Below are 26300 nucleotides of genomic sequence, written 5' to 3' on the forward strand. Positions count from 1 at the left end.
AGCCTCCACATGCTTCTGTAATGTGGCGACCAGAATTAAACTCAATTCTCTTAAGTGAGGCTGAACAGAAGTTAAATAAGGCTGCAACAATACATCCTGACTCTTGTACTCAATTCTCTAACCAGTAAGAGCAAGCATGCCATATATCTTCTTTACCACCCTATCTAATTATGTGGCCACTTTCAGGGAGCTATGGACTTGAATCCCAAGATCCTTCTGAACATCAAGGCTGTTCAGCGTCCTGCCATTAACTGTATACCTTTCCTTAACATTTGATCTCCCAAACTGCAGCATCTCACACTGAATAGGTTAAACTCCATCTGCCATTTCTCCATCCACATCTGCAACTAATCTATATCCCTCTGTATCCTTTGACAACCTTCACAACTCCACCCATCTGCAAAGTTACTAATTCACCCATCTACATTTTCATGTAAGTCATTAACATATATCACAAACAGCAGAGGCCCCGGTATGGATCCCTGTGGAACACCACTAGTTGACTTCCAGCTTGAGAAACGCCCTTCCACTACTACCCTCTGCCTTCTGTGGGCAAGTCAATTCCAAATTGCATGTCCAAGTCACTTTAGATCCCATGCATCTTAATCTTCTGGATGAGCCTACCATGAGGGACCTTGTTGAAAGCCTTACTAAAATCCATATAAACACCATCTACTGCTCTACCATCATCATTTACCTTGATCACCTCCTCAAAACATTCACGCAGGTTAGTAAGACATGACCTGCCCTGCACAAAGCCATGCTGACTGTCCCTAATTAGGCCATGCTTTTCCAAATGTGCATAAATTCTATCCCTAAGAATTCTCTCCCAATAGCTTCCCTAACACCGATGTGAGTCTCACCGGTCTACAGTTTCCTGGATTATCCCTATTTCCCTTCTTGAACAGAGGAACAACATTAGCTTCTCTAGGATCTCTTCAGTGGCTAACAAAGATAAGGATCAAGGGCCAGCAATCTCCTCTCTTGCCTCTCTCAATAACCTGGGCTAGATACCATTGCTGCAGGATCTTATCTACCTTAATGCTCTTCAAGAGATCCACACAACATCTTCCTTGATCTCAAATGTTATAGAATATTAGCATGCTCCACACAAATCTCATTATCATCCATATGCTTCCCTGGGTGAATACCTATGCAAAGTACTCATTTAGGATCTCACCCACATCCTGTGTCTCCAAACACAAGTTCCCTCCTTTATCTGCCCTTCTCCGTAGTTATCCTTTTCTTTTTAATGTATCTATGGAATGCTGTAGGATTTTCTTTAACTCTACTTGTCAAGGTCACTTCATGGCCCCTTCTTGCTCTCCTAATTCCCTGCTTGAGTACTTACCTGCGTTCTTTATGGATGTAGGTTTGCTTGCTGAGCTGGAAGATTCATTTTCAGGCATGTTGTCACCATACGAGGTAACATCTTCAGTGAGCCTCTGGATGAAGCACTGGTGGTGTAGCCCTCTTTTTAAACTTTCAGCTCAGCGAGCAAACCTACATCCAGAACCTCAACCTGAGCTACAAATCTTCTCAAAGCTTGCTTTCCTTATGTCCTTCATGAGCCCTGTCTGAGTTTAGTTTCCTAAACCTTACATATGCTTTTTTCCCTTCTGACTAAACTCACAACCTCCCTCGTTATCAAGAGCCCCTTATCTTGACATCCTGGTTGTTCCTCCTTACTGGAACTTGCCAATCTTGAACTCTCCCCAGCAGTCTTTAAACAATTCCCACATGTCAAATTTGGACTGGCCTGATCACACCTCCAACCAATTAACACTCCCTAGTTCCTGCCTAATACTGATGTAATTTTCCCTCCCCCAATTTAGTACCTTCCCACAAGTTCCTGACTTGTACTAAGTAGTTGTGATCACTGTTTCCAAAATGATCTCCCACTGCAAGTTCAGTCATTTGGCCAGGCTCATTAGCCAATACAAGGTCCAGTGTGGCTTCTCCTGTAGTTGGGTTATCCACATACAGTTTCAAGAAAGTTTCTTAGGTGCACTTAACAAATTCTGCCCTGCTGAAACCTCTTGCTATAAGGGAGTTCCCGTCAATATTGGGGACGTTAAAGTTACCCACTATGACAACTCGTTTTATTGCACCTTTCCATAATCTGCCTTCATATTTGTTCCTCAAAGTCTCAGTGGCTGTTGGGGACCCATAGTATAATCCTATAAGAGTGATTTCACCCACCTTACTTTTGAGCTGTACCCATATTGCCTCAGTGGATGAGCCTTCCAGCATGTCCTCTCTGAGTGCAGGTGTAACTTTCTCCCTGATTGGTAATGCAACTCCTCTACCTCTTTTGCCTTCCTCTCTATCTCATCTAACACAATGAAACCCTGGGACGTAGAGCAGCCAGTAGTGTCCCTCTCTCAACTAAGTCTCTCCAATGGCCAGAACATCATAGTCCCATGTACTGATCCAGGCTCGAAGCTCATCTGCCTTACCTATAATATCCTTGCTGGATATGTTTGCTTGCTGAGCTGGAAGGTTTGTTTTCAGATGTTTCGTCACCATACTAGGTAACATCACCAGTGAGCCTCCGGTGGAGCACTGGTGATATGACACGCTTTTTATTTATGTATTTAGGCTTCCTTGGGTTGGTGACATCATTTCCTGTGGTGGTCATTTTCTACAGTGATATCATTTCCTGTTCTTTTTCTCAGTGGGTGGTAAATAGAATCCAAGTCACTGTGTTTACAGATAGAGTTCCAGTTGGAATGTCAGTCATTTTAAGTCAAAAGACTACATTGAGAAAATAAACTCACTGCTTGCAGATAGCAACACTTACCAACAAGTGGCGATAGACCTGAGCCCACAACTAGAGAACCGAATCACAGCCCTACTCAAAAAACTTAAGAAATCTGGAGAAGTAAATAAGACCGACTTCCAAAAAATGAAATCAGATCATGACAGTTGGAGTGCCACAAGGATCAGTTCTGGCTCCACTACTTTTCGTTATTTATATAAATAATTTGGATGTGAGCATAAGAGGTACAGTTAGTAAGTTTGCAGATGACACCAAAATTGGAGGACAGCGAAGAGGGTTACCTCAGATTACAACAGGATCTGGACCAGATAGGCCAATGGGCTGAGAAGTGGCAGATGGAGTTTAATTCAGATAAATACAAGGTGCTACACTTTGGGAAAGCAAATGATGAGTCACTAGTGGTGTGCCTCAGGGATCAGTGTTGGGACCGCAATTATTCACAATTTACATAGATGATTTAGTGTTGGAGGCCATGTGCAGTGTGTCGAAGCCTGCAGATGACACTAAGATGAGTGGAAGAGCAAAGTGTGCAGAGGGCTGTGAAACATTGCAGAAGAACATAGATAGTTTAAGTGGGTGTGCAAAGGTCTGGCAAGTGGAGTATAATGTTAATAAATGTGAAATCATCCATTTTGGTCGGAATAACAGTAAAAATGACTATTATTTGAATGTTATAAAAATTGCAGCTGTGCAGAGAGACCTCTGTGTCCTTGTGCATGAATCACAGAAGATTAGTTTGCAGGTGCAATTGGTTATTAAGAAGGCAAATGGAATTTTATCCTTCATTGGTAAAGGGATTGAGTTTAAAAGCAGGGAGGTTATGTTGTTGGTGTACAGGGTGCTGGTGAGGCCACACCTGGAATACTGTGCAAATGTGGTCTCCTTACTTGAGAAAAGATGTACTGGCACTATAGGGGGTGCAGCAGAGGTTCACTTGGTTGATTCCGTAATTAAGGGGTTGGTTTATGAGGAAAGACTGAGTAGACTAGGATTATACTCATTGGAATTTAGAAGAATGGGGAAGAGGTGATTTTACAGAAACATAAAATTACGAAGGAAACAGAGAAGATAGAGGTAAAGAGAATGTTTCCACTGGCAGGTGAAACTAGAACAAGAGGGCATAGCCTCAAAATTAGGGGGAGCAGATTTAGGACTGAATTAAGAAGCAACTTCTTCACCCAGAGGGTTATAAATCTGTGGACTTCCCTGCCCAGTGAAGTAGTTTAGGCTTCAGCATTGAATGTTTTTAAACAGTAAAGGAATTAAGTGTTATGGTGATCGGCCAGGTAAGTTGGATATCTCACACTTGGATTATGTACTGGAGGTGAGGGAGAGACTAAACCAAGTCGATGAGTCAGCTAATCAACAACTAAAGACGGCACAGTATAGAATGATGCAGGTGACAGATAAAAGCTCTGAGACTCTGATGTTTTCCTGAGGGGATGACGTGTTAGTTTAGGGCAGCATGATGGTTCAGTGGTTAGCACTTTGCCTCAAAGCACCAAGAACATGGGTTCAATTCCTGCCTCAAGCGATTGTCCGTGTGGAGTTTGCACATTCTCCCCGTGTCTGCGTGGGTTTCCTCTGGGTGCTCCGGTTTCCTCCCACAGTCCAAAGATGTGCAGGTTAGGTGACTTGGCCATGCTAAATTACCCAGGTGCAATAGTTAGAGGGAAAAGGGTCTGGGTGGGTTACTCTTCGGGGGGTTGGTTTGGACTTATTAGACGGAAGGGCCTGTTTCACTGTAGGGAATCTAATCTTACTAGATTAGATCGCTTTAAAGCCAGGTTTACTTGTTATGAAGATGTGGGTATACTATACCATTAAGAGAGTAAAAGCTAGCAGTGACAGCACCAGTGTTCTCAATAAGACGCAATATAACATGTGCTCCAGCTACTGGGGTAGCTAGTTGCCTGGAAATGACAAAACAGATTCAAATTAGGCCATAAAACGCAGTTGAAAGATTTGTTGCTGCAGTATAAAGACAAGTATAAGAATCAGATGGGGAAGACTAGTACTGTTGTACATAAAATAGATGTAGGAGATGCTGCTTTGTTAAAATAACACCCGTATCGGCTTAATCCTTTCAAAGCCAGACAGGTCCAGAAGGAGGTGGAGGCCATGCTCGACGAGGACATCATTGAATCAAGCCAGACCGAGTGGAGTTCGCCAATTGTCTTAGTTCCCAAACCAGATGAGACTCAACAATGGATTATCGGAAGGTCAATGCCAATAGAAAATCGGACTCATATCCAATTCCTAGATTGAAGGACTGTATCAAGAAAGTCGGACAAGCCAGTTACATCAGCAAGTCGGACTTTGTGGTTACTGGCACATTTATTAGAGACGGCAAAAAAAATTTCTGCGTTGGTAATCCCAAATGGGAATATCAATATAAAGTGAAGTCCTTTTGAATGAAGAACGCACCTGCCACATTTCAAAGATTCATGAACTGAGGTGTGGCTGGGTTAACAAACTATGCAGTCTATTTGGACGATGTAGTGATCTTTAGTAGTTGGCAGAGCTCTTTGAACAACTACGAGAAGCAAAACTGGTAATAAACTTAAATGAAACAGAATTCACAAAAGCAGAGGTGACGTTCTTGGGACATAACATTGGTCATTGAAGGTTGACCCCATGGAACGCAAAGACAAAGGTCACCAATATTGAAGAAAGAGGTGCTTCGATTCTTAGGACTCAGCGGATTCTTGACAAAATGTAACATGTACTCCAGCTACTGGCTTAGCTAGTTGCCTGGAAATGACAAAACAGATTCAAATTAGGCCAATCGGTTTAAATTATGCTCCGAAAAATATCAAATTCCAATCAAGTTTGAATTGAGTATATTGACAATTGTAAAAGCCAGTGACACAATCCAATGCTTTGAGGAGTAAGACCAGGGAAAATTGAACAGTTGGGAGGAGAACTGCCACCAGACCAACAGCTGGAGACTGCTAGTCAGAGCTCTGAGAGGTACCTGTCTAGAGAAGGAGTTTTCACAGAGAAAAACCTCAACACTGACCTGGAGAGCTAATCTACCAATGAAGATAAAGAGAAGATTTGGCCGCTGGCTGCTTTTAAAATTTGAATTTTCCTGTAAATCATAATTGGGAGTTTTATTGGACTAGTATTATAGAAGAGAAGGTAAAGATAGGTAAGAGAAAGGAGGTGTATATAGTTATGAGTTAATTATTCTCCTTTATATTTTAAAAAATAAAGTTGTTAATTTTTACTTTAGTTCTTGGCCTTTCGAATTTTCACAGATTACTGCACGGGATAAATCTTTTCTGTGTTGCTGGTTTAAATTAAGCAGGGCGATTTACCCCATGTTGTCACACTATCAAATTGAGAAAAAGTTGAGTAAGGTGAACTATCAAGTAGAGATGCAAGACACGAAAAAGAAAGGTAACGGGTAAGTTATGTGAACATGTTAAAACCGTATTATATTATACTAGAGCAAAAGAACTTGAGAAACAGATGTGAGCTACTGCCCTGCTGACTGAGAAATCAAATCTGGATGATGTGGATTTTGATATGCCTCAAAATAGACAAAAAAGTGAAGAAGTCTTTGAGGAGTGGGATAGGTTAATAAACTATCTGTCTCAGGACCACAGAATACAATTGAAAGGCTTGTTACTGCAGTATAAAGATGTGTAAAAATCAGATGGGGAGGACAAGCGCTATTGTCCATGAAGTAGATGTAGGGAATATTGGTCCAATTTTTTAAAAAAACACCTATATTGGCTTGATCCTTTCAAAGCCAGGCAGGTCCAGAAGGAAGTGGAGGCCATGCTTGACGAGGATATCGTTGAACCAAGCCAGAGTGAGTGGAGTTCACCAATCATCTAGGTTTCCAAACCAGACAGGACTCAACGATTCTGCGTGGATTATTGGAAGGACAACGCCGTTACAAAATCAGACTCATATCCAATTCCTAGATTGGAGGACTGTATCGAGAACGTCTGACAAGCCAGTTACATCCATTTTGGAAGGACAAATAAGAATGCGGAATACAGGGTTAACGGTAGGGTTCTTAGTAAGGTGGAGGAGCAGAGGGATCTTGGGGTCTATATTCATAGATCTTTGAAAGTTGCCACTCAGGTGGATAGAGCTTGTAAGAAGGCCTATGGTGTATTAGCATTCATTAGCAGAGGGATTGAATTCAAGAGTCGTGAAGTGATGTTGCAGCTGTACAGGACCTTGGTAAGGCCACATTTGGAGTACTGTGTGCAGTTCTGGTCGCCTCACTTTAGGAAAGATGTGGAAGCTTTGGAGAGGGTGCAGAGAAGGTTTACCAGGATGTTGCCTGGAATGGAGAATAGGCCGTACGAGGATAGGTTGAGCGTGCTAGGCCTTTTCTCATTGGAACGGCGAAGGATGAGGGGTGGCTTGATAGAGGTTTATAAGATGATCAAAGAAATAGATAGAGTAGACAGTCAGAAACCTTTTCCCCGGGTACAACAGAGTGTTACAAGGGGACATAAATTTAAGGTGAAGGGTGGAAGGTAAGGGGGGATGTCAGGGGTAGGTTCTTTACCTAGAGAGTGGTGGGGGCATGGAATGCACTGCCTGTGGGAGTGGCCGAGTCAGAATCATTGGTGACCTTTAAGCGGCAATTGGACAGGTACATGGATGGGTGCTTAAGCTAGGACAAATGGTCGGCACAACATCATGGGCCGAAGGGCCTGTTCTGTGCTGTATTGTTCTATGTTCTATCAGCAAATTGGACTTACTGGGTGGTTACTGACAGGTACCTTTATCAGAGATAGCGAAAGAAATACCTGCGTTTATAACCCCAAATGGGCTATGCCACTTTAAAATGATGCCCTTTGGAATGAAGGACACAACCATCACATTCCAAAGACTCATGAACAGAGTTGTGGCTGGGTTAACAAACTGTGCAGTCTATTTCGACAATGTAGTCATCTTTAGTAAGTCCTGGAGAGATCACATGGTACAGTTGGCAGAGTTCTTTGAACAAGAAGCAAAACTGGTAATAAACTTAAACAAAACTGAATTTGCGAAAGCAGAGGTGATGTTCTTGGGACATAACATCGATTATGGAAGATTGACCCCACGGAATGCAAAGACGAAGGCCATCGAGGAATTTCCACGACCAACCTCGAAGAAAGAGGTGCTTCGAGACTTAGGACTCTGGATTCTATCGGAAGTCTGTTCCAAACTTCAGCAGTGTAGTGGCACTGTTATCCAATTTGCTGAAGAAGAACACAAAGTCTCAGTGGATAGAACAATGCCAGTAGGCATTCGACCATTTGAAAGCAATATTAACCACCAAACCAGTGTTAGCTACACCAAACTGTTCAAAACTTTTTAAAGTCGCCATCGATGTTAGTGACATTGGAGTTGGTCCTATACTCCTACAGGAAGATGAGGATGGGACTGCACTGCCAGTTAGTTACTTTTCGAAGAAGATCAACGTCCACCAAAGTAAATACTCCACAATCGAAAAAGAATATTAAGTTTGGTACTGGCCTTAGAATGTTTTAATGTGTATGTCAAGAACAATGTGTCGGAGATGGTTGTGTACACTGATCACAATCTGCTTACATTCTTAGAATGCTTTAAAGACAAGAATATGAGACTATTTTGTTGCAGTCCTTAAGTTAAAAATCGTACATGTTGCAGGTCACAAGATCGTAATCACATGCATTATCTTGGATTTAGCTGATACAGTTTAGATGAGATTTATATTTTATATATACACACACACGCACGCGCACAGGTATATGGGAAGAAGCTACGGCGAACTTAGAATTAAACTTCTATGTTATTCTAATGCATTAAAGAATAGAAAAAATGAAGCCATCTTCTCATTATGATAGTTCATTTTTTCTTAAGGGGAGAGGTGTTATGAAGACGTAAGGGGTACAGTGGGGCAGCACAGAGGCTCAGTGGTTAACACTGCCTCACAGTGCCAGGGACCTGGGTTCGATTCCCGCCTCGGGTGAACGTCTGTGTGGAGTTAAATCATTTCTGTTGTAACAGTTTCTCTCTTTCTTCTCTCTGTCTGGACACGGGGTAACCCCCCTCTCCCGTCCATTTAAACCTGCAGCATAGAAATGATTTGACCTGTGCTGTAATCCATTAAAATTCAAGAGGCCAAGAACTATCCCAAGGGTCACTATTTAAAGAAAGAAATTAACAACTTTTTAAAAAGTCTTACATAATAATTAACTAACAACTATTTACAACCCCTTTCTCTAACTTATCTTTTACCTTCCTTTCTATATTATTGGTCCGATAAAACCCCCGATTAAGATTTACAGGAAAATTCAAATTTCAAAACCAAACAGCTATCAGATCTTTTCTTTGTATCTTCCTATATAGATTTGCTCTCCGGGTCAGTGTCGATGTTTATTCCTGTGTAAACTCCTTCTCCAGACAGATACTTCTCAGAGAGTTCTTACTAGCAACCTCCATCTGTTAGGCTTTTGGCAGTTCTCCCTAACTGTTCAATTTGTTTAATATTTATACCCCAAAGCATCAGATCGTTTCACTGGTTTTAATATTGTCAAAATACCAAATTCAAACTTGATTGGAGTTTAGTATCTTGGGGCATAATTTAAGCTGATTGGCTGAATTTGAATTTGTTTTTTGTCTCTCGCTGCTGGACCAAATGTTACATTATAACTTCTCAAGTACTCTGTGTTCTTGCTAAGTCTTCACTTATAGGTACAGTACCCCTTATACCTTCATAACAATATATTGTCTGTAATGCCATGTATCTTTATCTTACGCAGCAGCCTTTTGTGCAGCACCTTGTCAAATGCCTTTTGGAAATCTAGATCCACATCTACTGGGCCTCCATTGTCTAATGTGCTTGTAACATGTTCATAGAATTCCAATAAATTAGTTTAGGATGACCTGCCTTTCATGAACCCATGTTGCATCTGTCCAATGGGGCAATTTCTATCTAGATGTCTTGCTATTTCTTCCTTGATAATAGATTAAAGCATTTCCTCCACTACAGAAGTTAAGCTATTCCCCATCTTTTTTATTCCCTATCTATTTTAAACAGTGCCGTCACATACACTGTTTTCCAATCTGCTGAAACTGCCCCAGAGTCCAGCGAACTTTGGAAAATTACCATAAGTACATTTGCTATATTTTCCACTATCTCTTTTTAGTACCCTGGATGCATTCCATCAGGGCCAGGAGACTTTTAGTTCCATTAGCTTGCCAACACTATCTATTTAATGTCGTTTCTAGGTTGTCACCCACCTTAATCTCCTTGTCAATTACTGGCATGTTTATTTGTGCCCTCCGCTGTGAAGACCGACACAAAGTACCTGTTCAATGCCTTGGCGATTTACTCATATCCCATTAGTAAATACCCCTTATCTTCCCATAAAGGGTTGATGTTTACCTTAGACACTCTTTTCTCGTTTTACAGGGTGACCCCCATATCCGCGGGTCCCATTACTGCGGTTTTAGTAACCTGCGGTTTACCATGGCATGAACATATAAAAAGGATCCTCCCAGAACTAGGGACCAGTAGGCTGCTGAGAAAGTACCCATTTAAATGAATGGGTTCACAACTATCCACAGTTTCGGGCTTCCGCAGTAGATCGTGGAACATATCCCCCATGGGTACAGGGGGACTACTGTATATATTTGTAGGAATTTCTGCTATTTGTCTTAATATTCTGAGCTGGTTTACTCTCATAGTCCATCTTACTTTTCCTCATAACGCTTCTGTTTACCTGTAAAGTTTTTCCAATCTTCTAGTTTCCTTCAGGTCTTTATCACTTTGTATACCTTCTCTTTCAGTTTGATAACCCAATTTATTTCCTGAGACATCCATGGCAGATTACCCTTTTCCTACAGTCCTTCCTTTTCACTGAAATATACAATGCTGAGCACTTTGAAAAATTTCTTTGAAGGTCCTCCACTGTGCGTCAACTGTCCCACCATAAAGTCTTTGCTTCCAGTCTACTTTAGCCAACTCCTCCCTCATCCTGTTGTAGTCTCCTTTATTTAAGCACAGGATCGTAGTGTTGGACTTATCTTCTTGCTTTCTACCTATGTTCTAAATTCAACCATACTGTAATTATTCCTTCCAGGAGGATTCCTAACTATGAGATCTTTAATTATTTACATCTCATTACACAGGACCAGATCTGGTCCCTTATCAGTTCCATTCCATACTCGTCAAGAAAATTATCATGAATACATTCAATGAACTCCTCCTCAAGGCTACCCTGATCAACCTGATTCAACGAATCAACATGTTGATTAAAATCCCCCATGATAATTTCTATAACTTGATGCCTTCTGGATATTGACCCATTTTCCACTGAAAACACTTTGTCTTTTTTTGTTTTTTGGTGTGATTTTGGATTTCCCTTATCTCCCCAACTAATCCTAGCTACTGTATGTTCTCCACTTATCAGAACTCCCTCATCTGTGATGTAATTATAGTAAATCTATTCTGAATTATTTCCAAGGCGCTGACTTAGTTCCAAAAGCATGGCGCACAGAAGTGGACACAATACTCAACCTAAACCTAACTATCTTTGTTTTGGGTTATAAACTCAAGGATGCCATTTACCTTTTGAACAGTTTTCTCAGTCCGCACTACTATTTTCACCTCCAAATGTTTAAACACAGGTCCAAGTCTATCTATTCCTGCACCCCTTTAAAATTATTATTTTAGTCAATTTAATTCTTTCTGCTGAAATGAATCACTTCACACTTGTCTGCATTGAATGTTGTATGTCATGTGTCTGTCCACTTCACCAGTTTATTTAGATGGCATTGATAACCACAGCCTGCTTTTTGTTCCCTATTGCAGTCTTGTTTTATGCCTTTTAGCCATATTTGTAAACAGACTGTTATTGTCCATTTCATCCCATAAATTTTCTGACTATATGGTAGAGAACTAATTTCAAGAAATAACACAGGATGGTGTATGACTTAGAAATGTATTAAATGCTGATAGCTAGTACTGGGAAACTGCTAACAAGCCAATAAGATATTCCACATACCAGATAAATGAGTAATATGGTTTATGATTTTTCGTGCCTGTGTAATTCCATTTATGTAGGTAGATATCACAATGATTGGTGGATCATGTCAAGTAGCATACCATGCTGCTATTTGCAACATAGTACTTAATTGATCAATAACCCACATTTATAAACCCAGAACATAATTGGACAATACTTATGAAACAAAACAGAGTGTGCTAAGAATTTACATTAACAAGTATGAAATGTAGCTGACTTAGTGCTTTTTAGGAGCAACATATGCTGATCGGCAGAGCCTTCTCCTCTGCAACACAGGAATATGCTGGCAGATAGTGAAATGGTTTGAAGTGTGTCTACTTCAATGGCAGAAGTATCCGAAATAAGGTAGGTGAGCTTGCAGCATGGATAGGTACCTGGGATTTCAATGTTGTGGCGATTTCGGAGACATGGGTAGAGCAGGGTGAGGAATGGATGTTGCAGGTTCCAAGGTCTCGATAGAACATAGAACATAGAACAATACAGCACAGAACAGGCCCTTCGGCCCACGATGTTGTGCCGAACTTCTATCCTAGATTAAGCACCCATCCATGTACCTATCCAAATGCCGCTTAAAGGTCGCCAATGAATCTGACTCTACCACTCCCTCGGGCAGCGCATTCCATGCCCCCACCACTCTCTGGGTAAAGAACCCACCCCTGACATCTCCCCTATACCTTCCACCCTTCACCTTAAATTTATGTCCCCTTGTAACACTCTGTTGTACCCGGGGAAAAAGTTTCTGACTGTCTACTCTATCTATTCCGCTGATCATCTTATAAACCTCTATCAAGTCACCCCTCATCCTTCGCCGTTCCAACGAGAAAAGGCCGAGAACTCTCAACCTATCCTCGTACGACCTACTCTCCATTCCAGGCAACATCCTGGTAAATCTTCTCTGCACCCTCTCCAAAGCTTCCACATCTTTCCTAAAGTGAGGCGACCAGAACTGCACACAGTACTCCAAATGTGGCCTAACCAAAGTCCTGTACAGCTGCAACATCACCTCACGACTCTTGAATTCAATCCCTCTGCTAATGAACGATAATACTCCATAGGCCTTCTTACAAACTCTATCCACCTGAGTGGCAACCTTCAAAGATCTATGTACATAGACCCCAAGATCCCTCTGTTCCTCCACCTGACCAAGAACCCTACCATTAACCCTGTATTCCGCATTCTTATTTGTTCTTCCAAAATGGACAACCTCACACTTGGCAGGGTTGAACTCCATCTGCCACTCCTCAGCCCAGCTCTGCATCCTATCTAAGTCCCTCTGCAGCCGACAACAGCCCTCCTCACTGTCCACAACTCCACCTATCTTTGTATCATCTGCAAATTTACTGACCCACCCTTCGACTCCCTCCTCTAAGTCATTAATAAAAATTACAAACAGCAGAGGACCCAGAACTGATCCCTGCGGAACTCCACTTGTAACTGGACTCCATGCTGAATATTTACCATCTACCACCACTCTCTGACTTCTACCGGTTAGCCAGTTTTCTATCCAATTGGCCAAATTTCCCTCGATCCCATGCCTCCTGACTTTCCGCATAAGCCTACCATGGGGAACCTTATCAAATGCCTTACTAAAATCCATGTACACTACATCCACTGCTCTACCCTCATCCACATGCTTGGTCACCTCCTCGAAGAATTCAATAAGACTTGTAAGGCAAGACCTACCCTTCACAAATCCGTGCTGGCTGTCCCTAATCAAGCAGTGTCTTTCCAGATACTCGTAAATCCTATCCCTCAGTACCCTTTCCATTACTTTGCCTACCACAGAAGTAAGACTAACTGGCCTGTAATTCCCGGGGTTATCCCTATTCCCTTTTTTGAACAGGGGCACAACATTCGCTACTCTCCAGTCCCCTGGTACCACCCCAGTTGCCAGTGAAGACGAGAAGATCATTGCCAACGGTACTGCAATTTCCTCTCTTGCTTCCCACATAATCCTAGGATATATCCCGTCAGGCCCGGGGGACTTGTCTATCCTCAAGTTGTTCAAAATGTCCAACACATCTTCCTTCCTAACAGGTATCTCTTCTAGCTTATCAGTCCGTTTCACACTCTCCTCTTCAACGTGTCCTTGATATGTATGTACCGATCAGGCAGGAAAGAAATGGTCGTGTGAGGGAGCCTTGGTTGACGAGGGAGGTTGAATGTCTAGTAAAGAGGAAGAAGGAGGCTTACATAAGGTTGAGGAAACAAGGTTCAGACAGAGCAGTGGAGGGATACAGGATAGCCAGAAGGGACCTGAAGAAAGGGATTGGGAGAGCTAAGAGAGGGCATGAAAAATCCCTGGCGGATAGGATCAAGGATAACCCCAAGGCATTCTATGCATATGTGAGAAACCTTTCATTAAAAACAAGCAAGGCGGTAAAAGAGGGGGAGGTGTGGCCTTGTTAGTCAAAGATAGTATAACAGTGGCTGACAGAACTTTTGATGAGGACTCGTCTACTGAGGTAGTGTGGGCTGAGGTTAGAAGCAGGAGAGGAGAGGTCACACTGCTTGGAGTTTTTTATAGGCCTCCGCAGAGGTCCGGGGAGGTAGAAGAGAGTATTAGCAACATTATCCTGGGTAGGAGTGAAAGGAACAGGGTGGTCATTATGAGAGACTTTAACTTCCCCAACATTGATTGGAAATGTTTTAGCTTTCGTACGTCAGATGGATCAGTTTTTGTCCAATGTGTACAGGAGGGTTTCCTAACACAATATATCGAAGGGCCGACAAGAGGGGAGGCCACACTGAATCTGGTGCTTGGTAATGAACCAGGGTCAGGTGTTTGATTTAGTTGTAGGTGAGTACTTTGGAAAGAGTGACCATAATTCAGTTACATTTAGCTTAGTGATGGAAAGGGGTAGGTACATGCCACAGGTCAAGAGTTATCGATGGGGCAAGGGCAATTATAATGCGATTAGGCAAGAATTAGAATGGGGTAGCAAAATGCAGGGGATGCAGACATTGGAAATGTGGAGCTGGTTTAAGGAACAGATATTGCGTGTCCTTGATAGATATGTCCCTGTCAGGCAGGGAGGAAGTGATAAGGTAAGGGAACTGTGGTTTACAACAGAAATTGCATCTCTTGTTAAGAAGAAGAAAGAGGCTTATGTGTTAATGAGGCAAGATGGTACAGATGAGGCGATGGAGTGTTACAGATCAGCTAGGAAGGATTTAAAGAGAGAGTTAAGATCAGCAAAGAGAGGACACGAGCAGTCTTTAGCAAATAAAGGAGAACCCTAAAGCTCTCTATAGGTATGTGAGGAATAAAAGGATGATTAGGGTAGGAATAGGGCCAGTCAAAGACAGAAGTGGGAAGTTGAGTGTGGACCCTGTAGAGATCGGAGCAGTGCTAAATGAACATTTCTCATTGGTGTTCACTCAGGAAAAAAGAATATTATAGAGGAGAAGAAGGAGGCATGAGATATTAGACTAGAAAGGATTGAGGTTAGTTACACACAGGTGTTATCAATTCTAGAAGGAGTGAAAGTAGACAAGTCCCCTGGGCCGGATGGGATTTATCCAAGGATTCTGTGGGAAGCTACGGAGGAGATAGCGGAGCCTTTGGCTTTGATATTTGAATCGTCATTGTCCACAGGTTTAGTACCTGAGGACTGGAGGATTACAAATGTTGTGCCCGTGTTCAAGAAGGGCAGCAGATATGACCCAGGTAATTATAGATCAGTGAGCCTTACTTCTGTTGTAGGAAAGGTTTAGGAAAGGATTATAAGAGATAAGGTTTATAATCACCTAGCAAGCAACAATTTGATTTCAGATAGTCAACATGGTTTTGTTAAGGGCAGGTCATGTCTCACAAACCTCATTGAGAAGGTGACCAAGCATGTAGATAAGGTAGGGCTGTTGACGTGGTATACTTGGACTTCAGTAAAGCCTTTGATAAAGTTCTACATGGTTGGCTGTTGGAGAAAATGCGGAGGCATGGAATTGAGGGTGATTTAGCAGTTTGGATTAGAAACTGCCTTTCTGGAAGAAGGCAGTGAGTGGTGGTTGATGGAAAATATTCAGTCTGGAGTCCGGTTACTAGTGGTGTTCCACAAGGATCTGTTTTGGGACCACTGCTGTTTGTCATTTTTATAAATGACTTAGACACAGGCATAGGTGGATGGATTAGTAAATTTGTAGGTGACACTAAAGTCGGTGGAGTAGTGGACAGTTTGGAAGAATGTTACAGGTTGCAGGGGGATTTGGATAAACTGCAGAATTGGGCTGAGAGGTGGCAAATGGAGTTCAATGCAGCTAAATGTGAGGTGATGCACTTTGGGAAGAATAACAGGAAGGCAGAGTACTAGGTCAATGGAAAGATTCTTGGTAGTGTGGATGTGCAGAGGGACCTTGGAGTCCATGTGCATAGATCCCTGAAAGTTGCCACCCAGGTGGATAGTGCTGTTAAGAAGGCATAGAGTGTGTTAGGTTTCATTGGTAGAGGGATTGAGTTCCGGAACTGCAATATCATGCTGCAACTGTACAAAATGCTGGTGCAGCCACACTTGGAATATTGTGTACAGTTCTGGTCGCCCCATTACAGAAAGGATGTGGAAGCATTGGAAAAGGTGCAGAGGAGATTTACCAGGATGTTGCCTGGTCTGGAGGGAAGGTTTTATGAGGAAAGGCTGAGAGACTTGGGTCTTTTCTCATTGGAAAGAAGAAGGCTAAGGGGGGATTTGATAGAGACATACAAGATGATCAGAGGATTAGATAGGGTAGACAGTGAAAGCCTTTTTTCTAGGATGATAACATCAGCTTGTACGAGAGGGCATAACTACAAATTGAGGGGTGATAGATTTGAGACAGGTATCAGAGCAGGTTGTTTACTCAGGGAGTGGTAAGGACGTGAAAGGCCCTACCTGCTAAGATAGTCAACTCAGCCACATTAGGGAGATTTAAACAATCCTTAGATAAGTTCATGGATGATTTTGGGATAGTGGAGGGGAACGAGCTGAGAATAGTCCACAGGTCGGTGCAACATTGAGGGCCGAAGGGCCTGTTCTGCGTTGTATTGTTCTATGTTCTAACAGAGGGAACATGTGCAGACGTTGTGCTTTTTCAGTGAATCAAAAGATTAGACTACAACTGTCTCTTGCCGCATTTTCCATTGCAGTACCTTAACTAGCTAAGCAATGGGGAATCTGGGGCAAACTCTGCCGGTTGGAGTCAGAGTTGGCACACCAAAGGATGGCTTTGGTTGTTGGAGATCAGTCATCTGAGCTCCAGGGCATCTCCACAGGAGGTTCTCAGGGATGTGTCCTAAACACAACCATCTTAACTGCTTCATCAATGACCTTCCCTCTATCATAAAGTTGGAAGTGGAAATGTTTACTGATGAATGCACAATGTTCAGCACCATTCACAACTCCCCAGATATTGGAGCAGTCCATATTCAAGTGCACTAAGATCAGGACAATTTCTAGGCTTTGGCTGACAAGTGGCAAGTATTATTTGCCTTATAGAAATGTCAAGCGATGACCATCTTCAAAAAGAGACAATCTAACCACAACATCTTGATATTGCTCATTCACCATCATCTCTTTCCCGCTATCTCTGATACTAATTTCGCACCCTTGGTTTACACATGTTTTTCTCTACCACACTCATTCTGAGATTGTCAGTAAGTTTTTGGAAGTGATCTTCTTGTGCTTGTGATTAAAAGCAGGACCAAATACAGAAACCAAAAGATGTCTCTTTGCTGGCTTAGTAGTTCCCAGTGAAATTGTTTCTTTTTCTTTGAAGGAAAAATTGGCATCAAGGCTAGAGTTGAATGAAGCAAGACAGCAGCTCCTTCAACAAGCTGAATACTGCACAGAAATGGGTGCTGCAGTCTGTACTTTGCTCTGGAGCGTCTCCAGCAATGAGGAATCTGTTAAATTTATCCTTGGAGGAGTAAGTTGTATTAGAATTTCTCTGACCTTGCAAAGGAATGTGGTTGAATGGCAAACACACTCAAAGCTAGTGTTAAACAATGATATGGATTACATTTTAAATCTGGTATTCATTTGATTACAAACATTTGGCCATGAAGAGGACTTGGGCAGGAAGAAATGGGTACTGCAGATGCTGGAGATTAGAGTCAAGATTAGAATGGTGCTGGAAAAACACAGCAGGTCAGGCAGCATCCGAGGAGCAGGAAAATGCTGAAACGTTGATTTTCCTGCAACTCAGATGCTGCCTCAACCACCATCCCTGGCAGCAGACTCATCACTTTTTGTGTAAAAAGCTTGCCCCTCACATCTCCTTTAAACTTTTCCCCTCTCACCTTAAATGCATCCTTCCTAGTTTTAGACATTTCAACTCTGGCAAAACAAAATTCTGACTGTAAACCCTATTTACACAGCTCATAATTTTGTAAACTTTTATCAAGTCTCCCCTTAGCCTCTACTACACCAGAGAAAATAACCTGAGTTTTTCTAGCCTCTTCTTATAGCTCATACCCTCTAATCCAGGCAGCATTCTGGTAAATCTCTTCTACACCCTCTTCAAAGCCTCCACATCCTTCCTGTAACTTGATAACCAGAATTGAATACTGTACTCCACTGTGGCTGAACCAGTCTTATAAAACTACAACATAACATCCTGACTCTTGTACTCGATTCCCGACCAATAAAGCCAAGCATGCCATATGTTATTTTTACTGACCTATCTACTTGCATGGCCGCTTTTAGGGAGCTATGGAGTTGAATCTTAAGATCCCTTTGTTTGTCAATGTTGTTCAGAGTCCTGCGATTAACTAAATACCTTTCCGCTCATATCTACAACTTATCTATGTCCTGTTGTATCCTTTGACACTATTCACAATTCCACCAATCTTTGTTTCATCTGCAAACTTATTAACTCATCCATCTACATTTTCATCTAAGTCATTTATATATATCACAACTACAGAGGTCCTAGTATGGATCCCTGCTGAACACCACTATTCATGGATCTCCAGCCTGAGAAACAACCTTCCACCACTACCATCTGTCTTCTATAGACAAACCAATTCTGAATCCATGAGGCCAATTCACTGTGCATCCCATGCATCTTAATCTTCTGGATAAGCCTATCATGAGGGATCTTGTTGACAGCCTTATTAAAATCCATATAGACAAGATCCACCGCTGTACCCACATCAATCACCTTCATCACCTCCTCGAAAAATTCAGTCAAGTTAGTAAAACATGACTTACCCTACACAAAGCCATTCTGGCTATCCTTAAATAGATCATGCTTTTCCAAATGCGCAAAAATCTTATCCCAAAGAATTTTCTCCAATAGCTTCCCAAACACCGATGTGAAACTCACCGGTCTATAGTTTCCTGGATTATTCCTATTTCCCTTCTTGAACAGAGGAACAACATCAGCTCCTGGCTAGTTCTCTGGGGCCTCTCCAACACTAATGAAGATATAAAGATCTTGATTAAGTCCCCAGTAATCTTTTCTCTTGTCTCTGGCTCTTATCTGTGGTAGATACCAACAGGCCGTGGCAACTTATCCACTTTAATGCTCTTTAAGATTTAAATTCAGTTGAACCCATTGTGTAGTATTATTCCATTGTGCACAAATGGTAGTATCATAGAAATTGAGAATATTTAAAATATGATTGTTTGATCAAACAATCCAAATATGATCTTGCAGAAAAGGAAACAGTGTTTGACAGATTTTTTTGTGGGTGTAGCTAATAGATTAGATAAAACGACAAAATTAGATTAAAAAGTAGATGTTGTATCCTTGCAAACCCCAAAAAGCATTGAATAAACTGCTGCAGAAAACGCTAATATGCAAAATAAAGGATCACGGAGTTTGGGGTAATATATTAGCATGGACAAAGGCTTAGTTAACACTAGGGATAAATAGGGCATCTTCATTCTGGAAAGCTATGACTAGTAGAATGTGTATAATCATTAGTACAGTGGTCTCAAATATTTACATTATATTAAAATCTTAGGACAGAGTGTTTCTTTTTTTGCCTAAGTTGAAATGGTGTCAACATTTTTGGAGGGCTTTGCCTTAAAGCATAGCATATTCTCCCACCCTACCTTACCAAAATTACCTCATTAACTACACTCCTATGTTGTTCCTCACACCTGATTTTCACCCCGTCTTATAATATGTCATTCACAGAACAATTCACCACTTACCAGTTTCCTGTTTACCAACAGCCTTTGCTCCCATAATTTCTTTACTTGCCCATTTCTCACTCTTCCTCTCTACCTTCTGTTAGGGCCTTCCTTTTGTTTTCTTTTTCCAGTGCTTTTAAACATACTTCAAACTGTTTCATTTCCTTTTCATGTTTAAGCGCTTCAATTGCAGTTGACTTTAAACCCTTTCCAAAGATTCTGATGGCATTCTTGGCAATTATAAATGCAGTGCGATTGTAACAATTATCTCCCCTTTCCTCATAGACACAGACAACGCCTACTCCAGATTGTTTGCCAAATTCCAAAAGGCTTGGCATTGCTCACTTTGTTATGACACAGGGTAAACTCTCCAGCTGATTTAAACCCAGCAATACAGGAAAGATTTATCCTTTGAAAATTTATCCCGTGATGTAATCTGTCAAAATTCAACAGGCCAAGAACTAGTTAAAGTAAAAATTAACAACTTTATTTCTAAAGTATAACAGAGAATAATTAATGAACGACTTTTTACAACTCCTTCCTCTAACCTTTTTTTTACCTTCCCCTTCCACAATACTAGTTCGATAAAAATCCTGATTAAGATTTACAAAACAAACCTTCGTATCTCAAAACCAGGCAGCTTTCGGTTCTTCTCTGTATTCCTGTTGTCTTTTCTTCTTGGGGATTCTGCTTCACAGGTCACTGATCGAAAAGGGTACTTTAAGAGAGCTATTTTTCAGGCAATCTTTACATGCTGGTAGCTTGGTACTTCTCCTCCCAACTGTTCAATTTTCCCTGGTCTTATACCCCCAAAGCATTGGGTTGTGTCATTGGCTTTTAAGGTTGTCAATATACTCAATTCAAACTTGACTGGAATTTGGTATTTTCTGGGTATAATGGCCGAATTCGAATTTGTTTTTGTCTTCTAGCAACTCAGCCAGTGCTATCTGTTCTGAACCAAATCTTACATTGTAAATTCTCCAGTATTCTATGTGCTTGCTAAGTCCTTCACTCTCTTAAAGGTATAGTACCCTTCTACCCCTTTATAACAACTTCCTGTAAAACTCCTGAGTGACTTCCTCCACTGCCAGGAAACTCTTAGTGACTAAAAAAGCCATTGTTACACAAGGCACACCCTATTTAAACCAACCGAAGGCAACATCTAAAATTTTAAAAAGCCAACACTCTTAACACATTACCAAAAGGATGTGGACGCTTTGGAGAGGGTGCAGAGAAGGTTTACGAGGATGTTGCCTGGTATGGAAGGTGCTAGCTATGAAGAGAGATTGAATAGATTAGGATTGTTTTCATTAGAAAAAAGGAGATTGAGGGGGGGATCTGATTGAGGTCTACAAAATCATGAAGGGTATAGACAGGGTGGATAGAGATAAGCTTTTTCCCAGGGTGAGGGATGCAATAATGAGAGGTCACACCTTCAAGGTGAGAGGTGAAAGGTTTAAGGGGGATACAAGCGGAAAGTACTTTACACAGAGGGTGGTGGGTGCCTGGATCACATTGCCAGCAGAGGTAGTAGAGGCAGGCATGGTAGATTCATTTAAGGTGCATCTGGATAGATATATGAGTAGGTTGGGAGCAGAGGGATACAGATGCTTAGGAATTGGATAACAGGTTTAGACAATGGATTTGGATCAGCTGAGGCATGGAGGACAATAATCCCTAAACTCAATCTAGAATTAGAAATTTTGATCCTGAAAGAATCCCCAATTTGTTATAGACTCTGAGCTGTTGCATCACTGCTTGGTTCAAGGATTGCACCGTCTCAGATCGTAAGACCCTACAACGGATAGTGAGGACAGCTGAGAAGATCATTGGGGTCTCTCTCCCTCCATTACAGACAGTTACACCATACTGCATCAGAAAGGCTAAGAGAATTTGGAAGACCCCACATACCCCTCACTCAAACTCTTCTCCCTCCTGCCATCTGGCAGAAGATACTTGAGCGTTCAGTCTCTCATGGCCAGACTGTGCAACAGTTTCTTCCCCCAAGCCATTAGGCTCCTTAACACTGTTTGATCAGACTCTATTACATCTGAAATTCTTTGCACAACTTCAAATTGCTGCTGAGCAATGTATGTTAATTGTCATTCTTTTATTACAGTATAACTTGTGTGTTTTGCACTTATGCACTTTATGCCATCCTTTGTATGATCGTGTAATTTGCGCTATCCATGTAGCACTTGGTCCTGGAGGAATGCTGTCTGGATTTTTACAGTCTCGGTTGTATATGGGAGAAATGACAAATAAAATCTACTGTCTCTAAGCTACTGTTTGGTGTTTGGTGAGCAATGACCGTGCCACAGTAAAGCAATCCACACACAGGCATCTTCCTCTCCCAACCCATGCCCACCAAAATAAATTTTGGGACCTGGAATGTCAGGACCCTGATGGATATTCCCAACGATGAAATTACTTCAGTGGCTGAAGAGCTCCTCCCCAAATTTCAATGCAGTTGCTGTCTCTCAAGAGGCACTGGATTCCAGAGCAGTGCACCCACCAACCTCATCAAACACCACCTGCCCCATCTGTGGCAGAATCTATCGCTCCACAGAACTCACCTCCAGGAGTGAAAGCGTCATACTTGACCTGAAGGATTGGCAAAGAAGAAGTCTCTCCTCCCCTGCTTGATTTCTCCTGCCTATTTGACTTCTCTCTCATATTTACAAAGGAGTCCATACAGCCTTTTTAAACACTCCATCTGTCCTTTTTATTCCACCCTTCTTAACTAGGAGCAGAAGTAAGCCATTCAGCCCATTTCGTCTGCACCTCCATTCAATGAGGTCATGGCTGATCTGATCACCCTCAACCCCACCTTCCTGCCTTTTTGCCATACCATTGATTCCTCTACTGGTTAATAGTTTGTCTAAATTGTCGAAATTGCTCCTCATTTCTGTCTTAAATGAGCAATCCTATATTCTGAGATTATGACCTCTTATCCTAAACTCTCCTACAAGGCGAAACAACCATTCTACATCTTTGCTGACAAGCTCCCCAAAATCCATGTATGTTTCAATAAGAGGACTTTTCGTTCTTCTAAATTTGTGTATGTCCATTCTTCATAACACAATCACACCATAGGCAATATCAGTATAGTGAACCTTCTCTGAACTACCTCCAGTGCAAATATACCATTCTTTTAATCAGGGGCTCAGAATTGTTCACGAGTTTTCCAGCTGTGGTCTGATTAGCACCTTGTATAGTTTTAGCAAAGCCCCCACTTTTATACTCCATTCCCTTTAAAATGAAGGATAATGTTCCAAAAGAGAAAATGCTGGAATCTCAGCAGGTCTGGCAGCATCTGTAAGTAGAGCAAAGAGCTGACATTTCAACGAGGTAAAAACAATGACTGCAGATGCTGGAAACCAGATTCTGGATTAGTGGTGCTGGAAGAGCACAGCAGTTCAGGCATCCAAGCTACTTGGATGCTGCCTGAACTGCTGTGCTCTTCCAGCACCACTAATCCAGAAGCTGACGTTTCAAGTCTAACTGACCCTTCGTCAAAGCTCAAGTGTTCCATTTGCCCTCCCTTTTACCTGCTGAATTTGCCTGCTAGCTTTTTGTAATTGATGCATACCTATTTCCAAAACTCATAATTGTGTGGCTTTCAGCAATCCTTCTCCATTTAAATAATATTCATTACTTTTTTCCTGCCAAATTGCATAACCTCACGTTTTCTACATTATAATCCATCTGCCAGGTTTTTGCCCACTCATTTAATCTGACAAATATTCCTCTGCTGATATTTGGTGTTGTCCTTACCTCTTGCCTTCCCACCTCATTTTGTCATACACAAAATTGACTGTAGAACATTGACGTTCCTCATCCAAATGATTAATATATATCGTGAATAGTTGTGGCCCCAGCACTGATCCCTGTGCCAAATTTCCAACTTGAAAATGCCCCCTTAACTCAGCTCTCTGTCTCCTATTAGTTAGCCAGTCTTCTATCCAATGCTAATATAGTACCTCCAACACCATGGACTCTTATGTATGATATCTTAACTGACTTCTAGATATCCAAGTATGTTACATCCAATGCTTCCCCTTTATCCATCCTGCTTGTTAGCTCCTAAAAGAATGCAAATAAGCTTGTCAAGCATAATTTCTTCTCATGAAGCCATGCTGACTTCTCTTGAACATATTATGTATTTCCTCCTTTCTCCCCATTCCGCCCTTCCAGGAACATAACTTCCTCTTTCCCACTTTTCTAGTTGTCATTCATCTGTTCTAACAAAAGGTTGTAATAAAAATCATTGTTTATCATTCCATTGATGCTGTCTGACTTGATGAGTATTCAGATTTTCAACAGCAACAACAATCTTTATTATGTCATATTAATTCATTTGGCAATACTGTAATATGTTTGTAAGTCAGTCAATAAGTATTTAGTTATGAACAGGATTTTTTTAAATTAATAGAGCAAAGCAGAAAAGTTCTTCAATATTGTGGGCCAGACAATAGAAAGCTTTGTGAAATCTCTAGATGGAAGCATCAAGGAGCAACAGAATCTGGATTCAGATGAAAACCAGTTTGTTCTGGCATTGGCAGGAATTGTTACAAGTAAGTTTTATTCTTGCTCCTAGTTACTACACTTTTTTTGTGATCTTAAATCTAAAGACTGTTGTGGGTTTTTTTGTATGTTTTTGATTGTGGACTGAAATAGGGAAAGGGATGTTTTAAAAATCATGGTTTGTTGAAGGATTGCTGCACTTTTAAAAGCAAGTTACTCTTTGTAAGTGCTGATTATGCAGGTGATGGTTCAACCTAAATGAACAGAATAACGCTGAAATGAGGACCGAGTTAGCTAAAGTAGACTGGGTGGATCGATTAACAAGAAAGACAGCGGCAAGAAGTATCGGGTATTTCAGGGGGTAATCTTGACTCTCAGCAAAAAATATATCTGAGTAAGGAGGGGGATTCTAAGAGAGCAAGAAACTAAACATAGATAACTGATGGAGTTAAGGAGAGTATTGAGTTGAAAAAATATATATATAATGAGTCAAATGTCAGTGATAGACCCAAAATCTGGGATATATGCAGAATCCAGCAGAGGAGGACGAAAAAGGTAATAGAGAGGGAAGGCCAAATCAGATTTATCCGAGGATTCTCTGGGAAGCTAGGGAAGAGTTGGCGGAGCCTTTGGCTTTGATCTTTCAGTCGTCATTGTCTACAGGTTTAATGCCATAAGACTGGAAGATTACAAATATGGTGCCCTTGTTCAAGAAGGGCAGTAGAGATAACCCAGGTAATTATAGACCCGTGAGCCTTAGGTCTGTTGTAGGAAAGGTTTTGGAAAGGATTATAAGGGATAGAATTTATAATCATCTAGCAAGCAACAATTTGATTGGAAATAGTCAACATGGTTTCGTCAAGGGCAGGTCATGTCTCACAAACCTCATTAGACTTTTTGAGAAGGTGACCAAGCAGGTAGATAAGGGTGGGGCAGTTGATGTGGTGTACATAGACTTCAATAAAGCTTTTGATAAGGTTCCACATGGTAGGCTGTTGAAGAAAATGCAGAGACATGGGATTGAGGGTGATTTAGCAGTTTGGATTAGAAACTGGCTTTCTAAAAGAAGGCAGCGAGTGGTGGTTGATGGAAAATATTCAGTCTGGAGTCCGGTTAATAGTGGTGTGCCACAAGGATCTGTTTTGGGACCACTGCTGTTTGTCATTTTTATAAATGACTTAGACGCAGCCATAAGTGGATGGATTAGTAAATTTGCAGGTGACACTAAAGTTGGTGGACCCCCACCTCTTCCTCCGCTACATTCACTCCCCACCTCTTCCTCCGCTACATTCACTCCCTACATCTTCCTCCGCTACATTAACATCACCTCAGGAGTAGTGGACAGTTTGGAAGAATGTTACAGGTTGGGCGGTACTTAAATAAACTGCAGAATTGGGCTGAGAGGTGGCAAATGGAGTTCAATGCAGCTAAATGTGAGGTGATGCACTTTGGGAAGAATAACAGGAAGGCAGAGTACTAGGTCAATGGAAAGATTCTTGGTAGTGTGGATGTGCAGAGGGACCTTGGAGTCCATGTGCATAGATCCCTGAAAGTTGCCACCCAGGCTGATAGTGCTGTTAAGAAGGCATGTGTTAGGTTTCATTTGTAGAGAGTTTGAGTTCCGGAGCCGCACGCTGGTGCGGCCATACTTGGAATATTGTGTACAGTTCTGGTTGCCATACTTCGGGAAGGATGTGGAAGCATTGGAAAAGGTGCAGAGCAGATATACCAGGACATTTCCTCGTCTGGAGGGATGTTCTTATGAGGAAAGGCTGAGGGACTTGGGTCTGTTCTCATTGGAACGAAGAAGGCTAAGAGGGGATTTGATAAAGACATACAAGATGATCA

General features: G+C 41.6%; 1 protein-coding gene across 8 annotated transcripts in view; it reads left to right on the forward strand.

Annotated features, from left to right (window-relative positions):
• hsf2bp (heat shock transcription factor 2 binding protein) overlaps positions 1-26300 on the forward strand; it is a 127841-nt gene that overhangs the window by 26006 nt on the left and 75535 nt on the right. For 7 of the 8 annotated variants that reach the window (XM_072585804.1, XM_072585805.1, XM_072585806.1 and 4 more), the window contains exons 4-5: positions 17560-17709; positions 24361-24502. In XM_072585804.1, coding sequence (XP_072441905.1) covers positions 17560-17709; positions 24361-24502 — 292 coding nt within the window. The remainder of the gene's footprint in view (positions 1-17559; positions 17710-24360; positions 24503-26300) is intronic. The other variant, XM_072585812.1, reaches the window with a different exon arrangement.

This window comes from Chiloscyllium punctatum, chromosome 15, assembly GCF_047496795.1.
Source record: "Chiloscyllium punctatum isolate Juve2018m chromosome 15, sChiPun1.3, whole genome shotgun sequence".
Lineage (NCBI taxonomy): Eukaryota > Metazoa > Chordata > Chondrichthyes > Orectolobiformes > Hemiscylliidae > Chiloscyllium > Chiloscyllium punctatum.